The sequence below is a fragment of the Cucurbita pepo genome, chromosome LG06 (assembly GCF_002806865.2).
Source record: "Cucurbita pepo subsp. pepo cultivar mu-cu-16 chromosome LG06, ASM280686v2, whole genome shotgun sequence".
Taxonomy (NCBI): Eukaryota; Viridiplantae; Streptophyta; class Magnoliopsida; order Cucurbitales; family Cucurbitaceae; genus Cucurbita; species Cucurbita pepo.
Window position 1 is genome coordinate 458971 of NC_036643.1, and position 23843 is coordinate 482813.

Here is a 23843-nt window from a genome sequence, read left to right on the forward strand (position 1 = left end):
AGAAGAGATCAAACTAAAAATACACTAGAATGGGAGCGAGGGGAAATGGTTCATGAGAAGACGTAGAACCAGTGGAGGAATACGACGGAGAAAGACTGAACTAAATGGGTACGGCGGCGGAGAGAAGAGGTTATGATGAAACCGGAGCGGAGGATTTCACTGAGAACTGGAGACATCAATCTGAAGCGTTAACGATAAGATTTCCAGCATCTATATGAAGGAAACAAATTGGATGTGAGGGAAGAGAAAGGAAAGAAGAATCCGCCGGAGGAGAGGGAGAGAGGTCGGAGGGAAGGGAATTCGAAAGTTGCGAGGAGGCAATATATAGAAAAATGAGGGGTAGAAAGAGAAGGAAAAATGAAAAATGAAGGGTGGAAAAGAAAAGGGGAAAGTGTAAGAGGGGCATCGGAATGGGAATCAAGTGAAGATGGGGGAGGGAGAGGGGGAGGACGGTGATTGGGCGTGTGCGGTTCAGATGGATTATTCACAACCCTCCAATTCCCTTTGGACTTTCTTGATTTAGGCACAATTCTCAAGTGGAACGAAATAAACAAATAAAGGGTTTTGAAGACATTCAATATAGCTTTCCAAAAAACACCAACTCTTGCTCAATTATTGCACTGGGATGCTGAAAGTTTAGGCGGTGGTTGCAAGGTTTGATTTTGAAACAGTGCAAAAGGCTGTCGTCTCAAAAGTGTTAGTATTCCCCACTATGTGTAGTCAGCATGCTGTGGGTAAGAAATGTGCCGTTGCTGTATACAAAAAGCTAAAAAGATAGTGCAAGAGGACAAGGCAAAGGCGCAGAGGAGGCAACCTTAATGAGTCTCCAGTGCCCTAAAGAAGTGGACAAATCTGCATGCATAGGCCACCCCCTTCCTCTTTATAAAAGTTTATTTCTCCCAGCTTTATGAGAATTTGAATTCAGGAAATCGAGGCCTTTGATTTGGTTTAAGAGGAAAGTTAGTGAAGTGGGATTCTCAAAACAGATTCCTTCTCTTCTGGAAGGATGGTTTTGGAACAACCAATCAAAATGTTTGGTTTGTGATCGTCGCAAGGGTTTTGTTCTGCGGTGGAATTTCAGGGCCACCATGAAAGGGATTGAGAGCGACACAGACACTTCTTATTATTACCACCACTCCAAGTTCAGAAAAAACTATGCCTTTTCAAATGTGAGATGGACTATGCCCGTTCACCGTCCACTTTTTGGGATCCAGCGTCCTCACCACATAGAGTGTCTGGCTTTGGTACCAGTTGTAACAGCCTAACCCCATTGCTAATAGATATCATCCGCTAAAAGGGTTTCCCTTCAAAGTTTTAAAACACGTCTGCTATAAAGTGGTTCTGGCTCTATTCCGACCAATGCCTCGTATTATCGAGTGACTGGTTCCAATATCACTTGTAACAACTAATGCTCATTGCTAGCAAATATTATCCATTTTGGCTTGTTATGTCTCGCCATTAGCTTCATAGTTTTATAAAGCGTCTGCTAGAGAGAGTTTCTCATACCTTATAAAAAATGTTTCGTCCTCTTCTCAAGGAGGCAAAATAATCCACCAAGGTGTTTTCAGGAATGTGCTCTCAGGTCGTGCTTTTGCAAAAGCCGGTGTTTGACTGTCGTCCATTTCACTATATTTTTCTTTTCCCAGATTTTTGTTTGTAGCATTAGAGAGATATCGACAACTTTTTTCTCTCTTCTTTTTCTTTTCTTAAATTATATGCTTACAAGATATGTTGCAGGGAATCCTAAATTTGCTTTGCAAGTAGGCCTCAGAATCACATTCCTTAATTTTATTTTTGGCAACCGTTTATTCCGTTTCGGTTTGGTTTTTGGTCTAAAAGCTGTTGACATTCGTACTTCCAACAACCAATTTTAAATCATATATATCTCCGAAAGAAATATATTTTTAATTTTATGATGGAATTCGGTTTAAAAAGAACTCTTATAGCCATTCTTATAAAGCAACAAACGGGAAACATATAATTGAAGAAAGCAGCACCAAGATGTTCAACCAAGTTCTTGCCGTTTTCCAATTCACCCTATTTAAAAGGACCAATCTGCAAAATTCTCCAATGGTTTAGTTTGTGGGCTTGTAGTTGTCTCAAGTGCTTCAGTTCACGGGCTCACTATGGTATAATGGGCTGGGAAAGGTTTTGAATTGTCGGCCCAATTTTGTTTGGTTGGTCACGTGATTTTATTCTGACATCTGCTGACGTGGCAAACAGCAAGTAGGTTCGTGGCTGCTTTCTTACCGCGGGAGTGATCAAGGAGTCTCTCATTCGGTTTGAGTTTCTTCGCGCCCGTTGTCTCTGCGAATCGGGGACGATACTGATTTTTTACATCCTCGACACGGTTGCTGAGTAATTGGCCATGATTTCGCAGTTCTTCGTGCTCTCGCAGAGAGGCGACAATATTGTATTCCGAGATTGTAAGTTTTTTTTCTTTTTTTTTTTTCCAGATCTGTTGTGTTTTAAAGTTTTGAAGTTTTCTCCTACCGTTCATTGAATATCATCGGTTTTCGTTTCGATTTTCTTACTGTTTTCTTTCGCGTTTCTATTCTGAATCAAAACGGTGTTATGTTCCATGAAAGACTAAAGCCTTGTAATCTATTTGTGTTGTTTGAACTGGCGTACTAATCAGAAATTAGTGCTATGTCAGCTTATCAGTATAATATGCGTCTACTATTTAATACTGTGAATGAATAAGATTTCGTAAATTTGCCGTGGTTATTGTTAAATGCATGTAGATCGTGGCGAAGTACCGAAAGGAAGTGCTGAGATCTTTTTTCGAAAAGTGAAATTCTGGAAAGAAGACGGAGAAGGAGACGCGCCACCTGTCTTTGTAGGTATTTTTTTTTAATGAATTTTTAAATATTAAATAATAAGAAATTAGAAAAAATAGTTNCTGGCATTTAGTCTGCTGCATACTCGCTGGAGTGTTAGAATTTGGAAATGCAGATTCAAATCAAAGACAGTTGTTAGACTTATGTTTATGATTTCGTTAATAGACTGGAGTGTTCCCTGCCTTCTGCATCGTAGCTATCATGATATCTATGATATATTCGTGCATCTGTTCCCTGCATTGCACCTGCTTTGTTGTAGGCTATTTACTGTGTCTTCCGGATTGGACATTGAGTGCAATGTATGCGGAAATGGCTGTTACAAACCATTAAGTTTTGTGATTTTCTTAATTTGCAGTGAATTAATAACCATTGCCTACTGTCTATAGCCATTGAATCAATAATATCTTTTTGCATCTATTACCTGGATTTCACCAGCTTGTGCAGGGCTTGGACTTTGTGTCTTGTAATTGGACATTGAGTATAATGTATACTGAAACATTCGTTATAAATAAACATGAAGTTTTATGCATTAGAGATATTGGATTGTATGCTTCTTGATGTAGATATTGACTTCTCTTCTTGATGAAATATTTTGATTATACAATTTCTATCATATATTTTAAATATTTACATTTCTTTTTGGCGGCAGAATTTGGATGGTGTAAACTACTTTCATGTGAAGGTTGTAGGACTGTTATTTGTTGCTACAACAAGGATTAATGCATCGCCTTCTCTTGTTCTTGAACTTCTTCAAAGAATTGCACGTGTGATCAAAGATTACCTTGGGGTTCTCAATGAAGATTCTCTCCGGAAAAACTTTGTTCTGGTGTATGAGTTGCTGGATGAAGTTATTGTAAGTTTGTTACCCTATCCCGTTGCAGGATTTAACAAATTAACTTCTTGTTTGCTCTACATTTCTGTGTTGCAAATCATTTATTTTTTGCTTGCTAGTGGTTAAGCTTTTCTTTTAAATGCCTCGTGGCCCTAGTGTATCTGTTTAGAAAATATGATATTTGAGACTAACATACTAAATTTTAAACATGTGCATCTTGTTATATGGTTTTCATTTGGTATTAGGATTTTGGTTATGTACAAACAACTTCAACTGAGGTTCTGAAGTCGTATGTATTTAACGAGCCACTTGTGGTTGATTCTGCATGCCTGCCTCCCCTTGGTCCGGCTTCCATTTTTGTGGTATTTCCTATACTATGTGACAATCTTTCTCAAGTTTTATGCCTTAAATATTTCTTCAGTGGACTTTCTCTACTTGTCTCTTTGAAGCAAGGGAGCAAGCGGATGCCAGGTACAGCTGTCACCAAGTCTGTGGTTGCAAATGAGCCTGGAGGTAGAAAAAGAGAGGAAATTTTTGTTGACATAATCGAGAAGATCAGTGTCACATTCAGCTCAAGTGTGAGTATTTCTTGTTATTTCTTTACATCTTCCGATATTCTTCTTTGTTATCTTCAACTCAGTTAAACTTATCAGAAAATTCATATTGATGTTTTTAACATACATATAACGCAGAGTTGTTGACTGGTCTATTTTAAATTTACTTTTTATACAGTAGCATTCGCTGCCTGCCTAGTTTTGACTGCTGCAATTGGAATAAGAAAGGAGATTTTTCATGTCGTTTTCCAACTCACGAACAATGGATGGACACTCCCTTTTTTTTTTCTTAACTGTTCATTACCTTCTCAAAAATTTTGGGTGAATAAAAGATGCACCCTGCACAATTCTATCTGTGTTCGTCCCTGGTGGCCTCTGATTGAAAAGCTTTTCTGTGCACCTCAATAGAATAAGTGAACTTATCTAACAATGTGTTGTAATGGTTCATGCTAAATATTTGTATGTTTTTTGCATCGGAATTTTCATAATGAATTATCATTTGTTGACTACAGGGTTATATACTTACTTCAGAGATTGATGGTACCATTCAAATGAAGAGCTATCTTACGGGTAACCCAGAAATCCGTCTTGCTCTTAATGAGGATTTGAGCATTGGAAGAGGTGGAAAGTCAATATATGGTAAGGTTCTGTATTCTGTTAGGGAATTGATTAATAATGTATATTCGAGAAGTGATTTAAGAGGGTACGAACTTCGAGTCTTGAGTTACCTTCATTCGTTGCTTTGTGTGTGTCTAGGCTCATCGGCTTTTAAATTTGTGTCTATTTAGTCATTGAACTTTAAAAAGGAATAGTGTTTAATAGATAGAATTACATAAATATATTATCAACTTGCCTGTAATCATCAAACAAATAGCAAACAAAATCCAAAATTCATTAAATACATCTCTCTAGCAGGAATTAGAGAAAATGAAAACAAAGTTGTTATGAACAAAGTACAATCATCTCTCACGCTTCTGTCAAACTCCACGCTTGTCACTGATGAGCTGCATGCCGAAGTGGGTTGAAAAAACACCATAAAACATCCAAAATGAAACAAGAAGAAGAAGCCACGAATGAACAAGAGAGATCAGTGATATGAGCTCAGTTTTTCTTTCTCCAAAATCCATTGTTGGTATGTGAGAACTCGCATCTCATCCAATTTCACATAAAACTGATGCAACTTTCTGTAGATCAATAAGATATGCCTATCTACATACTCTTCATACTTCTCGTACAATGCGGGAACCGTTAGCACGAGTAAAAGGCCTANTTACTATTTTTCTCAACCTAACATTTTTTGGGACTCATCCTGCTTCAACCCATGGTGACAGATTATAGCAGTTCATCTGGTGGAGGAACAGTTATCCTTGATGATTGTAATTTTCATGAATCTGTGCATCTTGATAATTTTGACATTGACAGAACTTTGGTCTTGGTTAGTAAAAAAAAGATACACAAGTTATTTGCTTTAGCTTACTTGTGAATTGAGACTCTTTCTTGATTATATTTTTAAAGGTACCACCAGAAGGTGAATTTCCTGTCATGAATTACCGAATGACTCAGGAATTCAAGCCTCCGTTTCGTATTAATGCCTTAATTGAAGAAGCAGGGTCTCTTAAGGTTGAAATGATTTCCCTCCTGTGTTTTAACATTTTTCATGATTTTTGTTATTGAAAATTACTGATTTCTTTCAGGCTGAAGTAATTCTTAAAGTTCGTGCTGAATTTGCCTCCAACATCACAGCAAACACAATAAATATTCAGATGCCACTGCCAACTTTCACAACAAGGTATGTGTAGTGTGCAGCATATAAAAAGTTCGTTCGTAAATGGCTATCATTTTTTTGTTGTGGTTTGAACTCATTTCTTGGAGTTCAGTTGACTAATCTCTGCGACTTTTATCATTCTTCTAAATTTCTCTTATATTTATGACCTTTCCAGAGTCAGCTTCGAGTTGGAACCCGGAGCAGTTGGAAATACAACTGATTTTAAAGAAGCGAACAAGAGACTTGAATGGGGTTTGAAGAAGGCAAGAAATTTCCCTTAACTTTTTCTCTCTTAAACGAGTTTTAAAAAAAAAAAAAAATTGCAATAATTTTAGAGAGCCTGTGGCAAGTTATTCTGAGCATATTCTTTTGTCTCTTTACTTCCATTTTTAATAAATGAATTGTCAATTTATACATTGATCTACTAATACTTTGTAAGTTCCCTGCTTTTTCCCTTTTTGCCACTCCTGTCGTTTTTCTCGTTAACTATTGGGGCATAACAAGATGCCAGTCCCTTGTTCTCTTATCATATTAGATGTCTGCATTAAAATTATTGTTACTAATAGGCGTTACATGGCAGATTGTTGGTGGATCTGAACATACTCTGCGTGCAAGGCTCACATTTTCACAAGAATCACATGGTAAATATGTTGTACATCAACGAATCAGATATTTTTCTTGGGAAGTAAATATATGCATTTAATATATATTTTTAATGGCAGGAAACATCGTGAAAGAAGCTGGACCTGTTAGTATGACGTTCACAATTCCCATGTACAATGTTTCAAGGCTTCAGGCATGTTATCTGAACAGAATCAAGTCTTCTCCATATGATCATCTCTTTTGGTGCTTACATCTTCCCTTTTTTTACGCGCAGGTTAAGTACTTGCAGATTGCAAAGAAGTCTAACACCTATAATCCATATAGGTGGGTAAGATATGTGACGCAAGCAAATTCGTATGTCGCTCGGTTGTGAATGTGAATGTAAACTACCTCATCTTGACTCTCTTTTTTATTATTTTGAGCTGTACCATCGGTAATCAAAATAAACACTTGCATATGCGGAATTATTTCTATCCTTTTGTGAAGTATTGCGTATGGGTATCCACCCTACAAGTGCATCTATCAGGATAATTGTGGTCGACAATGTCCATAGTGGAAAGCTTAAAGTCGTCGATTTGTCAAACTGCATTCTAAAATAATTAGGAAACTACGGCTTATGGGCTATTTATACGTTCAGCCGGATGGCCCAGATTCTAGTAGTTGGACAGGTCAGTGCTCTGAAATTTACTTCGATGTTCTTAGTTTGAACTTTTGAATTTAATGATGATTAAGTATTAGAATCTAAAGTAATGAGTTTCAACATTTATACTGATTCTTTCTTCAATTCATAGTCTATTTGTAGGATTTATACAAATATTTGGGTCCGCAAGTGGAGTTTTTTTTAGAATGGACAAATTCAATTGTTGAATGAAATATATTAGCAGGAAGGGACTTGATGAGTAATACCTTTCTGTTAGCGTATAAACATAACATGTGGTTAATCGTATGCATAGAAGAGTATTGAATGATGAATAGAGCCCCTCTTCTTTTCTTTCTTTGTACAGGTCAATTCACTCTAAATAAATGTCGGTTAGAGATAAGATGCATATGCAAATCGCAAGGTATAGCGGAGAATTGTTTTCATAGCCTTAAATTTTTATATGGTTTTCACATTCATTTCCTACGGACACGATAAAATATTTGCATTGTTTGGTATGGATAGCCAAAAATGGGAGTCTCATCATTTCAATCACCAAAAAGTAGTTGATTGTTCCTGAAAAAGTCGATTAGAGGTCCAGCGTTAATCTATGATATGTGGTATATTTCAAGTCAAATACAATGAATTCGTTCATTTCGATAGAAAGATGAGCGTTTTCTGACCGTGAATAAACCTTTCAAATCAAGAAATTTTGTTGTTGGCTGAGTATAAGATTTCATTTCATTGGCCAAGCTGGCCTTGGCTTCGTAGGTTCGTAGCTTTGGATAAAGAAGGCGAATAATTTAGCTTGCTAAAATTAGACATTGATGGTAACCAACGGACTTTGAATGACGAAGACGACGGCTCTAATTTGGTTTGATTATTGTAGGGGTATCAAGACCGTGGCTATAAAGTTCCATTTTATGTGGGAATTGTAGGGGTCCAATTTATTGGTTCTCACCTTGTTCCACGTGGATAGATGAGTTGTAGTAGATCTTCGTGTAAAAAATTGTACTATTTTCTAAATCACGGGTAAAAGAAGGGAAAAAAAATAACTATTTGATTGAAATGAAAAAGAAAAAAAATAACAAATTTAGCACGTACAATAAAGAAGTAATAAATATAAATTAACATTATCTTGTAATTATAGTCATTTCTATATATAAAAAAAAATACCATACTTGGGCACTGTGGAAATCATTGGGGATTTCCTTGATCTGTTTTATTGTGTTTATTAGTGCCATTTAATTTTATGAACAAGTTACGGGTTGAGAGAAGCTTGTCATAACTTGTGGCCAAAAACAAATGTTCCTGGCTATAATAATTAGACAAGGCATCTAATCTAATCATGCAAGTCCTTATGACAAGATTTTATTTTCATTCCTTAGTCGACTAAGGAACGATTTCACTTGGTGTGGACCACTACACAAAAGTTAAAGTGCGAGTCAATTAAAATTGATACGAAAAAATATAATTCCAAAAAAAAAAAAGTTACTTTCTTTTGACTCATAGCCACAACTTTTATACTTAATTACGATTTATGATTTACTATAGAGATGCTTTTTAAATTTTAATGAAATTATGGATAATTATTGAGTTTTAATTTTTATTCATAAAATACTAAGTTTGTTTAGCAATATTTTGGTTTTGTTTCATAATCTACTTCTTAAACGAATTTAAATTTAAAAAATAAAAATTCTAAACACTAAAAAGAGATGCTAATAATAATATAATTTTTTTAAAAATATATCTTATTTATTTATAATTTGGTTAATGGATTTGAAAGTTTATCTAAAGGATGAAGAAATAGATACCAAATCACCTTTATTAAAAAAAAAAAAAAGAATCAATTTTTGAAAAACAAAAATAAAACCTTGTACACGGAAAATGTACTTTTATAGTTTAAAATTTTAGTATTCAAACATAGGAAGCAAATCAACACATTGTGACCATAAAAATGCGATCTTTCTTCAAAAGAATAATAATAATAATAACCTAAAATTTGAGGGAAGTTGAAACCATAAGAGAGGTGAAAAATATGAATTAACATTACTACTTTTGCCACCCAACACCATAAAAGCCCTCGACATCCCCATTTCTTGTCTTCCAAAACAAAACCAGGATCTCAATGGCAGAGGGCCTCGTAATAAAACGTGAGCAACTCCCAAAGTGCGAGTATCGAAACGACCCCGTTTTGATCAAACCAATCACCGAAACTCCGAAGCACATTCTTCCACTTTCCGATGTGGACGATCAAGCATTCCTGAGATTTTCCATAAAGTGTGTTTTGGTCTTCAGAGGATCGATGGAAGCAGAATGGTTGAAATGCGGTCTTTCGAGAGTTCTAGTGGATTATTATCCTCTGGCTGGGCGGCTCAGGACTTGTCCCCAACACCTTCACAAGCTTCAAGTTGATTGCAATGGAGAGGGCGCTTTGTTTGCTGAAGCCTTCTTGGACGTCCACTCTCACCATTTTCTCTCGTTTACTTCCAATCCAGACGCCTCTTGGTCAACCCTTTTGTATAAGCCTAAGGTGGATGCCCTAAATTTCGCCCAACTCCCTCCTCTCCTTCTTCAGGTTATTTTTCTTTCTTAATTTTTTATATTATTTTCAGTTATTGTTCTAATAAATTGAAATATTTTGCTCGATAAAAAAATTACAAAACGTAATATTTAAAAATTAAAAATTTTCAGGTTACATATCTCCGGTGTGGAGGTATGATTCTAAGCACGGCAATCCATCACTGTTTATGTGACGGCATCGGAACGTCTCAATTTCTGCATGCCTGGGCCCACATAACTTCCCAATCAAATCTCTCCCCTCCACTAACCCCACCGTTCCACAGCCGCCACGTGTTATCTCACCGAGACCCCACCAGAATCCACTGCGCTCACCCTCAGTATACCAAAACCCCACGCGCCAACTGGGACGTCGACATCACTAAGTCCCTCCAATCTCAGCCGTTGGTCCCTTCTTCCTCGATCTTCACCACTTCTCAAATCCTCCGCCTCAAACCGTCGTTCAACTGCACCACATTCGAAACACTTGCTTCGCACACGTGGCGCTCTTGGATTCGTTCGCTCGACCTCCCTCCTTCGCTCCACGTCAAGCTCCTTTTCCCTGTAAATATCCGTAACAAACTTGTCCCCAAAATCCCTAAAGGCTATTACGGAAACGCCTTTGTTCTTGGATGCGCTGAATCTTCTGTTAACGAATTGACCGTCGCAGAAGACTTAAACGGCGTCGTTCGCTTGGTGCAGAACGCGAAATCGATCATCGATGACGATTACATCAAGTCGACGATCTTTCAGCTGGAGGACAAAAGCCTCCAAGCCGACTTGTCGGCCAGTTTAGTTATATCGGACTGGTCGAAATTGGGTTTACAGGACTTGGATTTTGGGCTTGGGAAGCCTCTTGTAATGAGCCCTTTGTCCAGCGATGTCTTCTGCTTGTTTCTACCGGTGATCGGAGATATTAAGGCCGTGAGAGTGCTCGTGTCGGTTCCGGTGGATGTGGTTGAGAAGTTTGAGTACTACATGACCGGAGAGTACTTTTCCGATGGAGAAACGAACGTTTGAAAGCAGGCCCACATCCTCGGCCCAAATATGATACAAATGGGCCTTACAGTGCTGGTCTGACCTTCCCAATAGGCCCAAAATGTTTGCCGCATTTTCAGGAGTGACCTTAACAATTTGTACGGCAATAATTACCGCGGTAAAATTATTGAGTTGTTCTTTTTACCACGTCCAATTATCAGTTGTTCAAGAAAGTACGAATCTCATTGTAATTTTTTCCCCATATGGAGTCCTTAACCTACACAAATATTTAACTCAAAATGAAAAATAAGCCACTTGGGAGAGAATCTTGAGAGAGAGATATTTTTTTCCGGAAAAGAAAAAAAATAGTTATTTTATTTAAAAACAACAATCTTATATTTAAAGCAAAAATTAGCAAAATTAAGCCACCTTATATTTTATAAGCACATAAAGATAAGATGGAGAAGAGAATTAAAGGTAATAATTTCTATTTAGGAAAAACAGACAAATGAATAAACCAAAAAAATTACAAAGGTCAACTTGTATAGTATATAAATGGAAAAAGGGGGGAACATTATAATTTAATGTAATGTTTGTTTATAAATAAATGAGAATGGAAAAAAAGACAAAACTACTGTTCATAGATGCCCCTTTATTCTCTGCTTGTGTTTGCTGTGGTGTACCGCACCATTCCAGATTTGTTTTTAAGGAACCACCGTTTTCTTTCAACTCTTCTGCCATTGATCGGTAAAGCTTTTCTTTTTTTCTTTTCTTTTTTAGAACTTGGAAAATAGGAAGAAAAAAAAAAAAAAAAAAATGTCTGTACCATACTTGGTTAAGAAAAGACACTGAAACATTCCCAACATCCCTATGTTTCTTTGAATAATTACTATCAATAAATACAAATTAAATTACCAATTTTCCTATTTTCTTTTTCTGAAAATAAAATATCCGTGCATTGTTTTCGATACGTTAATATGAATCATAATCTGTTACAAAATATATGAATTAAGAAAAGATGATAAACTATATGAAAAATAAAATAAAATAAAAACTACAAATAAAATAAAATAAAAACTACATATGAGTGAGATATCTTATATTGAGTCGTTACGAATGATATCAAAGTCAAATATCGGACGATGTACTAGTAAAGAGTCTGAGCCCTAAAATGAGGTGAACATGAGATGGTATGCCAGTAAAGATGTTGGCCCCAAAGAGAGATGGATTGGGTGGTCTCATATCGATTAGAGAATGGAATGAGTATCAGGACACTTGGGGGTGGATTATGAGATCTTTCATTGATTGGAGAGTAGAACGAAACATTTTTTATAAGCATGTAAAAACTTCTCTCTAACCGACGTTAAACAATGTTATACTATTTAAGAGTATGTTTTCCAACATTTTTTTAATGTATAAAATAGAGTAAAAAGAAGGGGGAGGGGGGAGAGTATGGCCGCGGAGCATTTATAAGATTTTTGCCCTAAATTTTAGAAAGCAAATATTCTCCTGTTCCAATGTTTTGTCTTCTTCTCAAAAACCCACCTTTACATCTCCCTACTTTAAAGTTAAACCCTTCTTTTAAGGGCTGTGCCACAAAAAGACTTAAAAAAAAAAAAAAAAAAAAAAAAAAAAAAAAAAAAAAAAAAAAAAAAAAAAAAANATCTTTAATTTTTATTATATTCAAAGTGGAATATTATTATTTAGGTAGCGTTGTCAACGAGTTAACAATTATTTATTTTTCAATTATTTTAAACTAAACTCATTATTTACCACGAATTCCTTTCTTATTTAGATCTCACCTTTGGAAAAGTATCTTTTAAATTCTTACCCAAATTTCAAACATTCTTTCTAAACCCTTCTAGAATTCATTTCTGGTAGTAACCTAAAACAAGTTTAATTTTCAAGAACCGAATCATTATTAAATGGACTAAAAACTAATAGGACATTTTATGTCCTGCACGCTCACACACTTATAAAAAGCATCTTCCTGCCAGAAAGAAGAGACATCTAAAAGCTTGGTGGTACTAAGGGTTACTGTTGGTGTAATTTCTCATACAAAGAAGCTAAAAGATGAATAAGTAAAGAGAGAAAAGTTACCACTTTGAAAACCCTTCACAATAAGCATAACCCCAATTAAATACATAATTAATAATTATTTAATGTTGAAAACAGATTAATATAATTAATTTAGGGAGAGGAATCTTTCCAGGACACCAGATCGGAAAAGTGGGGTTAAAGGATAGGTAGGTTTTTAATGCGACTTACATACATGAATATATACATATATATATATATATATATATATATCGAAAAACAGGCAGCTTTAGTGGGAATGAATGTTTTTTTTTTTTTTAATTAATTAATTAATTAATTTTTAGTATAACATGAGAAGTTGCTGCTAAGATAAGTAAAGGGGCAAAAAAGGTAAGAAGATCAATATAAAAAGAAGAAAAGGTTTAAAAATAAATTAAAAAGAAATAAATAGTCAAATATATAAAAAATACTATTTATTGAATTTAGGGCTTACTCTCATCTCACATTTTAGTCTGATGTGATCCTTAGTGGGCCTTATCGAATTATTATACCTCTTTTTCTTTAACCTGAATCATATAACTTAATTTTATTGCCTTTTAATTATTAATTCCCATTTCATTTAAAAAAAAAAATGGTTTTATCATCTAAAGTGATTCGAGGAGTTGAACTGAACAGGAAACACGCAAAACTTTAAGAAATAAAAAATTGTTTTTTTTTTAATTCATTTATATTTTACATTGTAAATCTTTAAATAAACATATTTGTTGACATTTCATTGCAACCAAAAGTTCTTCTACTAATTACAATTATGTTATTAGAAGATTTTCCATCAATCGCTTCAAACTTCCAAAGCCACTTGTACAATAATCTCTCATTTTTGCAAAAAGTGTATTGGTAATAATCAAATTTTTAAAAAGGGTTATTACTAATTAACATTTAAAATCACATCAAATTAAAGTAAATTTTATAAATATATCTATGTTTCTTAAAATATCTAATAGATACGACATATTCTCAAAATATCTTATCTATAATTGGGGAGTCATACGGTAAATTGAAATATATGAAGTTGAATTTATTTTATGTCTATATTTCAAATAATTGACTCGATTTAAATTTGTGAAATGAAAATCTAAGGCCATTTCTTCAACTTCGATTTTGATTTTTTTTTTTTTAAAGATCGACAATATGTGGGTTGTTTTCTTCGATAAATAGGCTAGACAGTAATAAATATGGTGCTTGCCATTTAGGTGGTATATGGGTGTGACAAAATTCAATATTTTCTATGGCATCATCATCAAGGTTTCGAACCCAAAGGGTTTTAGCTCCATGGCCCCTCATGCCTCCACACGGACCAAAACAGCATGAATTTGGTGTCGCTCTATATAAACTTTATTAATGTATGCTTATTAATTAAACTTTATTAATGTTTGGAGTTGATTGTTCATAGAATATGGTTATTTCTCGAGAGAAGTGAAGATAGACGTTGGTGGGGAGCAGGAAGTTACCATTATAAAGCTTCCACTTTTTGCTCATAAGTTTAAATCAGAAAATTCTAATAAATGCGTTAGTCAAAATTGCCTTCAAAAGTGGCTGTGTCATTCAACCCACACAATTTATTTTAGATCAAATTAATTCTCTCATTTTCTTATTATCTAAATATATATATATATATATATACCCATTCATTCATAATAAAAGTGGCATTACCTTTTTTGACTTCTCAAAACCACGTGGTATCTCACAATCTACCCCTGCGTCTTCCCTGGCACACTGGCTGATGTTTAGCTCTATATCATTTGTAACATTTCAAGTCGACCTCTAACATATATGGTTATCTTTAAGCTTTCTCTTTCAAACTTTCATTCAAGGTTTTAAAACGCATATCTTGAAGTGAGGGAGAGATTTCCGCACTATAGTTCCACCCTCGAGCAAATGTGAGATCTCACGTCTTCTTTCTTTGATTTTAATTTTTGAAGAAAATGGAAAAAGAGGAAAAAAAAAAAGAATTATATAAATCAATCCAAAGCTAATTTTGAAATTAATAGAATTAGAAGGATAAAATTTAATTACTTAAATTAAAAGGGAAAGAATATGTTTTTTTTTTTTAAATAATTTTTATCATAAAATTGCAGTCTGACAAAATTTGATATTTATTTCGGCGTTCAAGGCTAGACTTTGACGTGGCATGAGGGTTGCTGGGAGAGAAGTACTTTTAATGCATGCTACTAACAATGATGACCATGGGACACTCTTACAGAACATAACATGAGGCCTTTGTGGATAATAAAATTATGTCCCCATAATTCCCAATCTTCAACTTCAAAGCTCCACAATTATATCATTAAATACACAAAAACATATATTTATATATATTATCCCTTCTCAAGCCTTGCGATGGAAGGCAGCTGGGTTTCTTAATCAGATGGGAGAGGAAGTAATCATGTTCCTGTAATTGCAGATAATTCGGAAAAAAAAAATAAAAAAAAAGCCCTAATTTAAAGAAATATAATAAAATAATTAAAGTTACTGAGAGGGGTATGGGGATGAACAACCCCACGCTCTCTCTCTCTTTCTTTCTTTCTTTCTTTTCAAGGCTACTTTAGTAAGCCAAATATTAATAATAAAAAAAGGGGAAAAGTTTGGGTAAAAGCAAAATATGATGTGTTGGTTTGTGTTGCCTGGGAATTTGGCTATGCCTTCAGATTCTTAACGCTTAGAACAAAGCTATACTACTAGGGGGCCGCCCTTCCTTCAGCTGCTACTCGTTTTTAGTCTTGATTGCTCATCATCTTCTTCTCTTCTTGGGATTTTCAAGCTCCCTTTTTTCTTTTTTTCTTTTTTTTTTTTTAAATTGTTTATATATATATAGATAGATATTATATATTTATTACCTATCAACTTCAGTGGTTGTGTTGTGTATATGGATTCTGCGGCTAATCTCCATCAGCTTCAAGAACAGCTTCTTGTTCCTTCTTCTTCTTCCTCGTCTTCCTCTTTGCCCGTCGTTTCATCGTGTTTAGGCCTTGGAAGCAGCCATGGGTGGACTCCAAACGTATCCCCGTAAGTTTACTTTTGATTTATTATATGCTTTTAAAACAGCAATAATTGAGATATTTGAGGTTGATTAGGGTTTCCAAGTTTTTTGTTTGTTGCTGTTGTGTTGTGACAGGAATAATAATAGTTGCAACTACAACCCAAGAATATTCAATGGATTCGCTTCGTTTCCAAGTAGATCAGATTGTGGGCAGAAAAATACAAACAGTTCTTCAATGCTTCAAGATTTGGGGTTTCAGTGGAGTGGCGCCGTGAATACAGGGACCTTTTTCACTCAATCTCTACACGACCCACAAGCTGGAAAAATCAAAGACGAAATCTCATCTTTCCCCAAATTCACACAAATCTTGAACAACCCTTCATCTACAAATCAAGATTTCCATCATTTTCCTTCTACAAATCAAGTAAAGAACAATAGCAACAATGATTCGGATCTTAATGACCTCACCAACAAGCTCTTGATCAAAACCCTTATTTCATCCGGCTGTCAAATCAACGGTGGTGATCCTACCAAACCAAATAGACCCCATTTCCCTCAAATATACCCTAGTATCAATGTCTCTAATTGGAACCTCTCATCTCCGGCGCCGGCGTTCTCAAATTCCTTAGATTTGAACTTACAAACCCCGGCCGATATGTTGCTCTCCGCCGCCAATTTCAGCCACTCGCCGGATAGTTTTGGTTCTTTTAAACAAACGCTTTCCGATTTTCAAGATCAGATGCATCCTCCGCCGGCGAGCCTCCCATGCATTCCAAATAAAGTGAGTTGTTTTTTTACCCATTTTTTTCAAAACTTTGATCTTTTGCATTAGAGAATGCAGTATGAAAGGTATTTTCAGCTTTATACATTTGTAATTGTAAATGCATCTGCCTGAATCAACGACTTTTACTTTCCTTCTCTTTTCTTTTCCATCCCTTAAACGCTGATTTGTCTTCGCTCCACTTTTTTCTTTTTCTTTTTGGATTCTTAAAGAGAAAACCCTTCAGCACTGAAGCAACCGAACCTAAACGACCTTGTAACTCCATGGAGCCCAGCCTGAATCAACAATCTCCTCCTCTTAAGAAATCGCGATTGGACTCACGCGCTTCTTGCCCTCCATTTAAGGTTAGAAAAGAAAAATTGGGTGATAGAATTGCAGCCCTCCAACAATTGGTCGCACCCTTTGGCAAGGTAATTATTTAACACATAATATAACGTTTATTTAATAATATTTTAAATAAATTTCAATGGTTAATTAATTGATGTAATAAATGATGAATGATTTGACCCACTGGGATCTTTGAATGAACAATCCTAGATACTTCATAGAGTTCTAGGTAGCTCTTTCTAGGATTGGGCACTGTTTTGTTTGTTTGTTGTTCTTGTAAAAACGTCGGTTTTAGAATGACGTGTAATGCTGCTGATGTGTTGCAGACAGACACAGCATCTGTGTTAATGGAGGCCATTGGATACATAAAATTCCTTCAAAATCAGGTCGAGGTACTTCCTTTTTCCCCTTTATTCTCTTTCTCTTCCCGTTTGAACCGGTGTCGTTTCATACAAACTAACGCTTTAAAATTGCAGACGTTGAGCGTTCCATACATGAAGCCCTCCTCCAACAAAATCACAAAGCCGACATATCGGGTAAAAATAATTAATAATAATAAAAATAATAAAGAATTTTGGTTTTCTTCTCTCTGGATTTAATTTTTGTATTATTATATTTATAGAGTACGGTGGAGGACGGAAATGAGGAGCGGCCAAATCGAGATCTCAGAAGTAGAGGGCTGTGCTTGGTTCCATTGGGGTGCTTGTCTTACGTGACCGGCGACGGCGGCGGAATTTGGCCGCCGACGGGGTTTAATGGAGGAACTCTTGATAAATATAATTAAAATATATTTATTCTCGGATGAGTTTAAGAAAGACTAGGGCTCTGTGAATTAATGGAGCAAATTTGGTCAGTCTGTTTAAATCGATGGAGAGATACAGAAATGGACCAAGTTTGATCCATTAATATTAATCATTTCATGTATTGTTAATGATCCCTTGGATCAAACTACACATCCTTATTTTGCTATCTCTTAATTATCCTATTACCCTTTAATTAGTTTTGCGCCACATTACTTTTATTTTACTTAGATTTATATATTAGTAATAAAAATTCGCGAGTAGGATGTATTTTAAAACATTGAGGGAAAACATTATTACTTTCATATATATTAACTCAACCGAGAGAATAAACTTTCATATATTGAATGAAGAAGAAAATCGACAAATTGAATAAGGAATCACTTAGAGTCGGAATTAGATTCGAAGGAAAGACAACATACAGGTTTTTTTTTTTCTTGGAGAAAAAAGAGATATTGTCTTCTTCCGTTAGTACAAATTCGATTGATATCGACATCCAGTTCGACAGGAATGAGACCTAGAAAAAGTCAATAGAGGAATAAAAAAAATACATGCTTTTGATGCTACGCTATGCCGACCTAGGATGCTATTCGCGAGCTAGTCAACAACAGGTTCTAGTCACTCTTTCAATGTCATGCCATTGTAGTGCCACGGGAACCTTGAATGGGAGCGGTTAGAATCTCATTACTAGTGTGTGGAATACAAGTGCATCCAAGCACAATGCAACCAAGAAAGTCCAAGATTGCTTCATGAAATGAGCTAACCATTTAGAGAGCACTAGAATGTTGGATTACCTCTTGCTTAGTGTTATAGGGGTGAGAATAATTATTACTTTCATTAGTTTGAATTTTGTTATGTAATGTTTTTTAATTAAAATTATATGTGCATATAATAAGATGATAAATAACATGAATTGCATATAATAAGATGATAAATAATAAATGGATGATTATTAGCACATTCAGTGTTCTCTCCGCATGTGGATTAACGTTTTTATAAAGTCTAATTTGCAAATATTTTACTCCCTCTCTATATATAATTGGAATATGCATGTATATCAAGAACTTCCAGACTTGTAATTTAAAAGTGGATATTTGGTTAGCTGTTTTGGGAGACTTGTTAAGCTTAATTTCAATTTTAATTAATTTTTTATTACAAAATTACAATTAATTAATTTTTGCTTGACTAATGTATGTTATTTGAAAAAAATAATGTACAACAAAAGAGATGAGAAAGTCGATTATTAATATCACGTCCACTTGAGCTGTCACCGCCGAAGTCTTTGGGAAAAGATATTTTTAGGAGAAGTGGAAGAGAAAATTGATATTTTTAGTCTGCGGGGTAGCCTTATCCAAGAACGTTTCAGGACGGCTGTAATACACGTGGCGCTGATCCAACCCTTTGATCTGGCCAGCCGCCGTCGACGGTAGACAACACACCCAATTTTGTCCATTTGCCTTGCTCTCATCCGAAAAGGTCATAAACACCCTCCAACAGTACTGTAATTTATTTGGATCCTCGTCTTATAGAATCTTAATTAAAAATACTTTATAAAAACTTGAGGATAAAACAAAATGCTTAAGGGTTGTAATGGCAATTTAAAATGAATTTTAAAATTCAAGAGAAATAAATGAAATTTAAAATGGGCGTTTAAAAAATTGAAAAAAGGAGAACAAAAATAATATTTAAACTAAAAAATTATTATTTAAAGATGTAAATTATTGTTCCCGAAAGAATAAAAGAATCAATCATTATATAAATTCGTCTTTTTCTTCCTCAATGCTTCCAGGGGCATAATGGTAATTTAGACTACCTATGAGTGAATGAATCATTATGCAATGGCGGGTGCTATGAGCTCTTAAGTCTTCATTCACACTCCTCCATTGAAGAATCCATTTATCTTCTTCCCCGTTTGCATTTCCTCCTTATCCGTTCACCTTGTCGGTTTTGTTCTTCCGAGTTTGTTCTTTCAATTATCTGTCAATTTCCTTCTTCGATCTGTGTCGTTGGTAATTTGTTAACTTAAATTTAGCCATCGATTCCGTTCGTGAAATTTAGATTTTTCAATCTAGAATTCCGGGATGCGGGAATTGTTTTACCGGATCGAGCCGTGATCGCCGTTTGTAGCGTACTAATCGGAGACCTCTGTTACGAGTTTTTGACGTGATACGGCCTACTTTTCGTATAAAAGGTAACGGATCTTCAAACACTCCTCAGTGTGAAGACTGATGATCAAGACTCGCTTTATTTCCCACCGACGATAACGATAGATATCTCTGATAGGTAATGGAAAACGTTGAATCCGACTGTAATTCATTCGAACTGATGGCTGAGACTGTTTTAATTTTCTTTGCTCGAATTTCTTCACTTCAAAGTTCAGTTTCCTTTCTGTAGCGTTCACCAATTATATGCGTTCGAATCGCCAATTTCTGTTTCTGTATTTTTGGTCAGGATTGGGGATTTTGCACATTAGTTTTATCTGATCATTCACATTTGGGTGAACTGAAGGACGCGAGATGGGGTCTTTGCAAGGACCGGTTGTTTGCCCAACTATTCGCGCCAAGCAAGCAGGATTCTGTTCTCTGCCAATCAATCGTTCTTTAATGGCTTTTAGGTTTCGAAGAGGTGAATTATGGGGTTTTGCTGGGACCAACGGTTTGCGTGCCAAGTTACCAGGTATTTCTCAGCAAGGCTGTGCTAGAAAATGCAAGACATTGTGTTGCAGCTTCAATTCATCATCAGACGACAATGGAAGTACAGCAGAGAACTTCAACGGGAAGGATGAAGAATACGTTGAATCGAGCGTGATTGAAGCTGGTATGCTGAGCTGATGGCCTAATTCATCATGATTCGTTTTGGTTTTATGGTGCTATTACCTAATTGAAATGGCCTTTGGTTTGTTTGTGCTGAATAGTTGAGGTGAAAAGTGGTGCCGATGAATTCGTGATTAAAATGAGGGATGGTAGGCACTTAAGGTGTGTTCATAACAACCCTCACGGTGGGCATCTGCCGGATTATGCTCCACATCCTGCAATTGTGTTGAAGATGGAAGATGGGACTGGTCTTCTTCTTCCCATAATCGTGTGTACGTATCGTTCGATTATACTGTCTAACGCAGGCTCTTAGTGTTTTTGAACGAATTCAAACCTTTTTGCCAACATTTCATCTTTTGCAGTGGAAATGCCAAGCGTGCTGCTTATGGCTGCTATGCGAAACGTTCCAATTGTATGTTTGCATTGTTTTCTCTTGAGATTGGATATAACATTTTGGAAATCGAATTATATGCCTTTGGAAATGAATTTCTAACAGTTATTATTATTTGGTTCCAGGCCAGACCAACGATGTATCAAGTGGTGAAAGAGATGATTGAAAAGATGGGTTATGAAGTATGCTTTGATTCATCTTTCTCTTTTTCCACCTTGTCTTTGAGTTTAAAGCTTAAGTGGGATGTGGGATGTGGACTGTTTGTAATTTTAGTCGCGAATATTTTATTTATCGATGCAGGTCAAACTCGTAAGGGTTACGAAGAGAGTGCACGAGGCATATTTTGCTCAGTTATATCTCTCAAAGGCATGTATAAGTTTCTCCCTCTGGATTCTGTACTCTTTTCTCAGATAAGTTTAAGAGATTGAGTTTTTGTGCGTTTCAGATTGGTTGTGAGACTGACTGCATCAGCTTCGATCTCCGACCTTCAGATGCAATAAACATTGCAGTCCGATGCAAGGTAACTGAAACTGTTTCATGCTTACTTTTCTTGGTTGAGAGTAGCGACTCGGGTCAAGTGCCTCTTTGCGTGGCTGAAAGAATTGTCGAAATATTTCAGTTAGTATGTGGCGTTGAGTTGCTGAAATATTTAGATGTTTTTTCAAATATTAGGCATCTTGCAATTGATGCAGGTCCCAATTCAAGTGAACAAGTATCTTGCTTACAGTGATGGCATGAGAGTTGTTGAAACTGGGAAGCTGCCATCCCAGGCCCCTGCTACGGATGGCTTATTATTCACCGAAGTGGATAGGTAATAAAATATTTTGACAATTTGAGACTCCTGGTTCATTTGACAAGAGAAAATGGGATTTAATTGAATTCTTTTGTTTTCAGGCCTAATGGTCAGCCTTGTGCTGAAGCCAAAGAGTTCAATCTTGTCAGGAATATGCTGATTGCTGCTGTTGAAGAGCGCTACAGAGATGCTGGTACCTATTCTGTTGTTCATTTATGATCGTTCTAAATGAATTTTACTTCTTTGATTTAGAACTGAAGCTTCCATTCTTTAGTAATGTTTTACCATAGAGTCGTTGAACGTGTTGGTGTTCATGCGAAGGTCGAAAGACCGAGAATAGTTAATTGCTTAATATGTGGGATGACCTTGTGGTTTGTACTTTTCCAAACACAAACAAAATGGTATGAGAAAGGGAGGGTCGAGAGAGGCAACTAATTGGCGGGCTTGAGGAATAGTCGAAGCTATACCCAATCGAAAAAGGATGTTATCCAAACTTGACCCGTTGATCCTTTGGCTTTTCCAGCGATACAAACTTATTTATTCTAGTAATTGTCGTTCTGTTTTAGATAGTTCTAAAAAATCATCATAGGTATCCATTTGCTTAGACAAGTGCAATTTTAGGACAAAAACAAGCCCCATTTTGCCATTGATGTGAGTTTATATTCAGCGTGTGAGCTGTACAATATACATTTGGTTCTCATTGTTGGTCTGTATTTCAGCTCAATGGAGGGACAAGCTCAATCTTCTGAGGGCTAGGAGGAATTTGGCGTAAGAGGTAGACAAACTCCTTCATTCTCTATATTCAATATTTCTATCACACTTTTTTGGTTGAATCAAGAGGATGTAGACTGAAAAATACTCTATGTGTGTTCAGTTACTCCTGGAGAAAGAATACATGTACATAGAACGTAATTGCTCGGGGCCGAGGTTGGTTTGCGTGGGTAAATTACATTGCCTCTCGCCTCTTTCTACTTGCGTTATGTATTTAGCAAACTCTGTGAATATACGTATAGATATCTATATATGTGTGTGAATATACGTATAGATATCTATATATGTGTGTGAATATACATATAGATATCTATATATGTGTGTGAATATACATATAGATATCTATATATGTGTGTGTGTTTGTAGATAGAAGAACTTGGTGGTTTCAGGTCGTCAGATGTGTTCTTTGTGAAATGCATGATATAATCAAATCCTTTGATGCTTCACAATCATGAATTGCTTATTTATATGTTAGTCACTGCTTACATAATTTGATAGCCAAGAGTCCCGTTTTCATTCTAGTAGCTCGCCTAAATTTAGACCTTTAAAATATGATTTTTGTTGGTTAAACAATTATAGAGTGGAGAAATTATAAAATAAAATAAAATAAAATAAAAAACTATTTAAGAAATAAATTCATTATTTAATCTGGAGTAATTAATTTGTAATGGACACACGCTGTAAATGTGTTACTTATAATAACTAATTATTTATTTGCAACTTGAAATGCATTTAAATTATTAATTTGCTTGGTTATTATTGAAGTTGAGATTATTGTGCTTTAAAATGAACTAAAAAGGGAGTGTCTATTAATGTTGAAAGCTTGATTCTAGAAGCTACATATTAAAGGGACCGCTGAAATAAAAATTAGATTAAAATATGATATTCGTAATAATAAGTAACGAGAAGGGTAAATTTGGAAGAGATGGAATCCCACATCGCGGAGGACCGGCAAGAACTGTGTGCTTAGGTCCCCCGAGTATAAATAATGAAAATTGTTAATCTGCACGATTGGAGCGAAAAATAGAACTAGTCTTATTCCCTCCAAAATGCAAAATGCGATCCGGCATGAAGTTTTCGGCCTCGCTGTCTCTACATGTAAGGTCTGTACCATGCTTTTTGCGATGGTTATTTCTTGAAGCGTACGATATACAGTTGATGATTCTTGTTTATCGGGACGTATGATTTTGATCGGACGACAATTTTCTTTCAAATCAACTTGGAACTGCTCGGCTTCTCTTCCGAGGTAAGTATGAATCTATTTTTCCGTTCTTCTACTGTAACTGCGTATAAATCTCTGCGAGTCTGAGTAGATTTAGGTTCCG

At 35.6% G+C, this 23843-nt stretch overlaps 4 protein-coding genes across 8 annotated transcripts; all 4 read left to right on the forward strand.

Moving 5' to 3' along the window:
* The first annotated feature begins 2240 nt into the window (after positions 1-2240).
* Positions 2241-7302, forward strand: LOC111797552 (AP-4 complex subunit mu). Its single transcript, XM_023680595.1, has 13 exons — positions 2241-2426; positions 2745-2839; positions 3490-3693; positions 3918-4034; positions 4122-4250; positions 4739-4865; positions 5558-5661; positions 5742-5846; positions 5921-6015; positions 6167-6254; positions 6572-6632; positions 6714-6787; positions 6869-7302. The coding sequence occupies exons 1-13, from the start codon at positions 2369-2371 to the stop codon at positions 6965-6967; spliced, it is 1356 nt and encodes a 451-aa protein (XP_023536363.1). The 5' UTR covers positions 2241-2368; the 3' UTR covers positions 6968-7302.
* A 1978-nt stretch (positions 7303-9280) lies between these two features.
* Positions 9281-11094, forward strand: LOC111797301 (fatty alcohol:caffeoyl-CoA acyltransferase-like). The gene is made up of 2 exons (XM_023680280.1): positions 9281-9809; positions 9926-11094. The coding sequence occupies exons 1-2, from the start codon at positions 9360-9362 to the stop codon at positions 10808-10810; spliced, it is 1335 nt and encodes a 444-aa protein (XP_023536048.1). The 5' UTR covers positions 9281-9359; the 3' UTR covers positions 10811-11094.
* A 4269-nt stretch (positions 11095-15363) lies between these two features.
* On the forward strand, positions 15364-17949 carry LOC111796528 (transcription factor bHLH110). Of its 2 annotated transcripts, none has more exons than XM_023679186.1 (6): positions 15364-15868; positions 15978-16623; positions 16836-17033; positions 17277-17336; positions 17427-17486; positions 17573-17949. In XM_023679186.1, the coding sequence occupies exons 1-6, from the start codon at positions 15729-15731 to the stop codon at positions 17732-17734; spliced, it is 1266 nt and encodes a 421-aa protein (XP_023534954.1). In that variant the 5' UTR covers positions 15364-15728; the 3' UTR covers positions 17735-17949. The 2 variants fall into 2 exon arrangements, with proteins under 2 accessions (XP_023534954.1, XP_023534953.1); XM_023679185.1 differs by having other exon boundaries at positions 15366-15868; positions 17277-17342.
* A 1607-nt stretch (positions 17950-19556) lies between these two features.
* On the forward strand, positions 19557-22992 carry LOC111797393 (bifunctional nuclease 1-like). 4 transcript variants are annotated; one of them, XM_023680380.1, is made up of 11 exons: positions 19557-20033; positions 20259-20567; positions 20665-20835; positions 20926-20975; positions 21080-21136; positions 21255-21320; positions 21400-21474; positions 21647-21765; positions 21849-21940; positions 22467-22522; positions 22622-22992. In XM_023680380.1, exons 2-10 carry the CDS (start codon positions 20267-20269, stop codon positions 22517-22519), a joined length of 984 nt encoding a protein of 327 aa, XP_023536148.1. In that variant the 5' UTR covers positions 19557-20033; positions 20259-20266; the 3' UTR covers positions 22520-22522; positions 22622-22992. The 4 variants fall into 4 exon arrangements, with proteins under 4 accessions (XP_023536148.1, XP_023536149.1, XP_023536150.1 ...); XM_023680381.1 differs by having other exon boundaries at positions 19557-19941; positions 20202-20567; XM_023680382.1 differs by having other exon boundaries at positions 19557-19941.
* Positions 22993-23843: the final 851 nt, after the last annotated feature.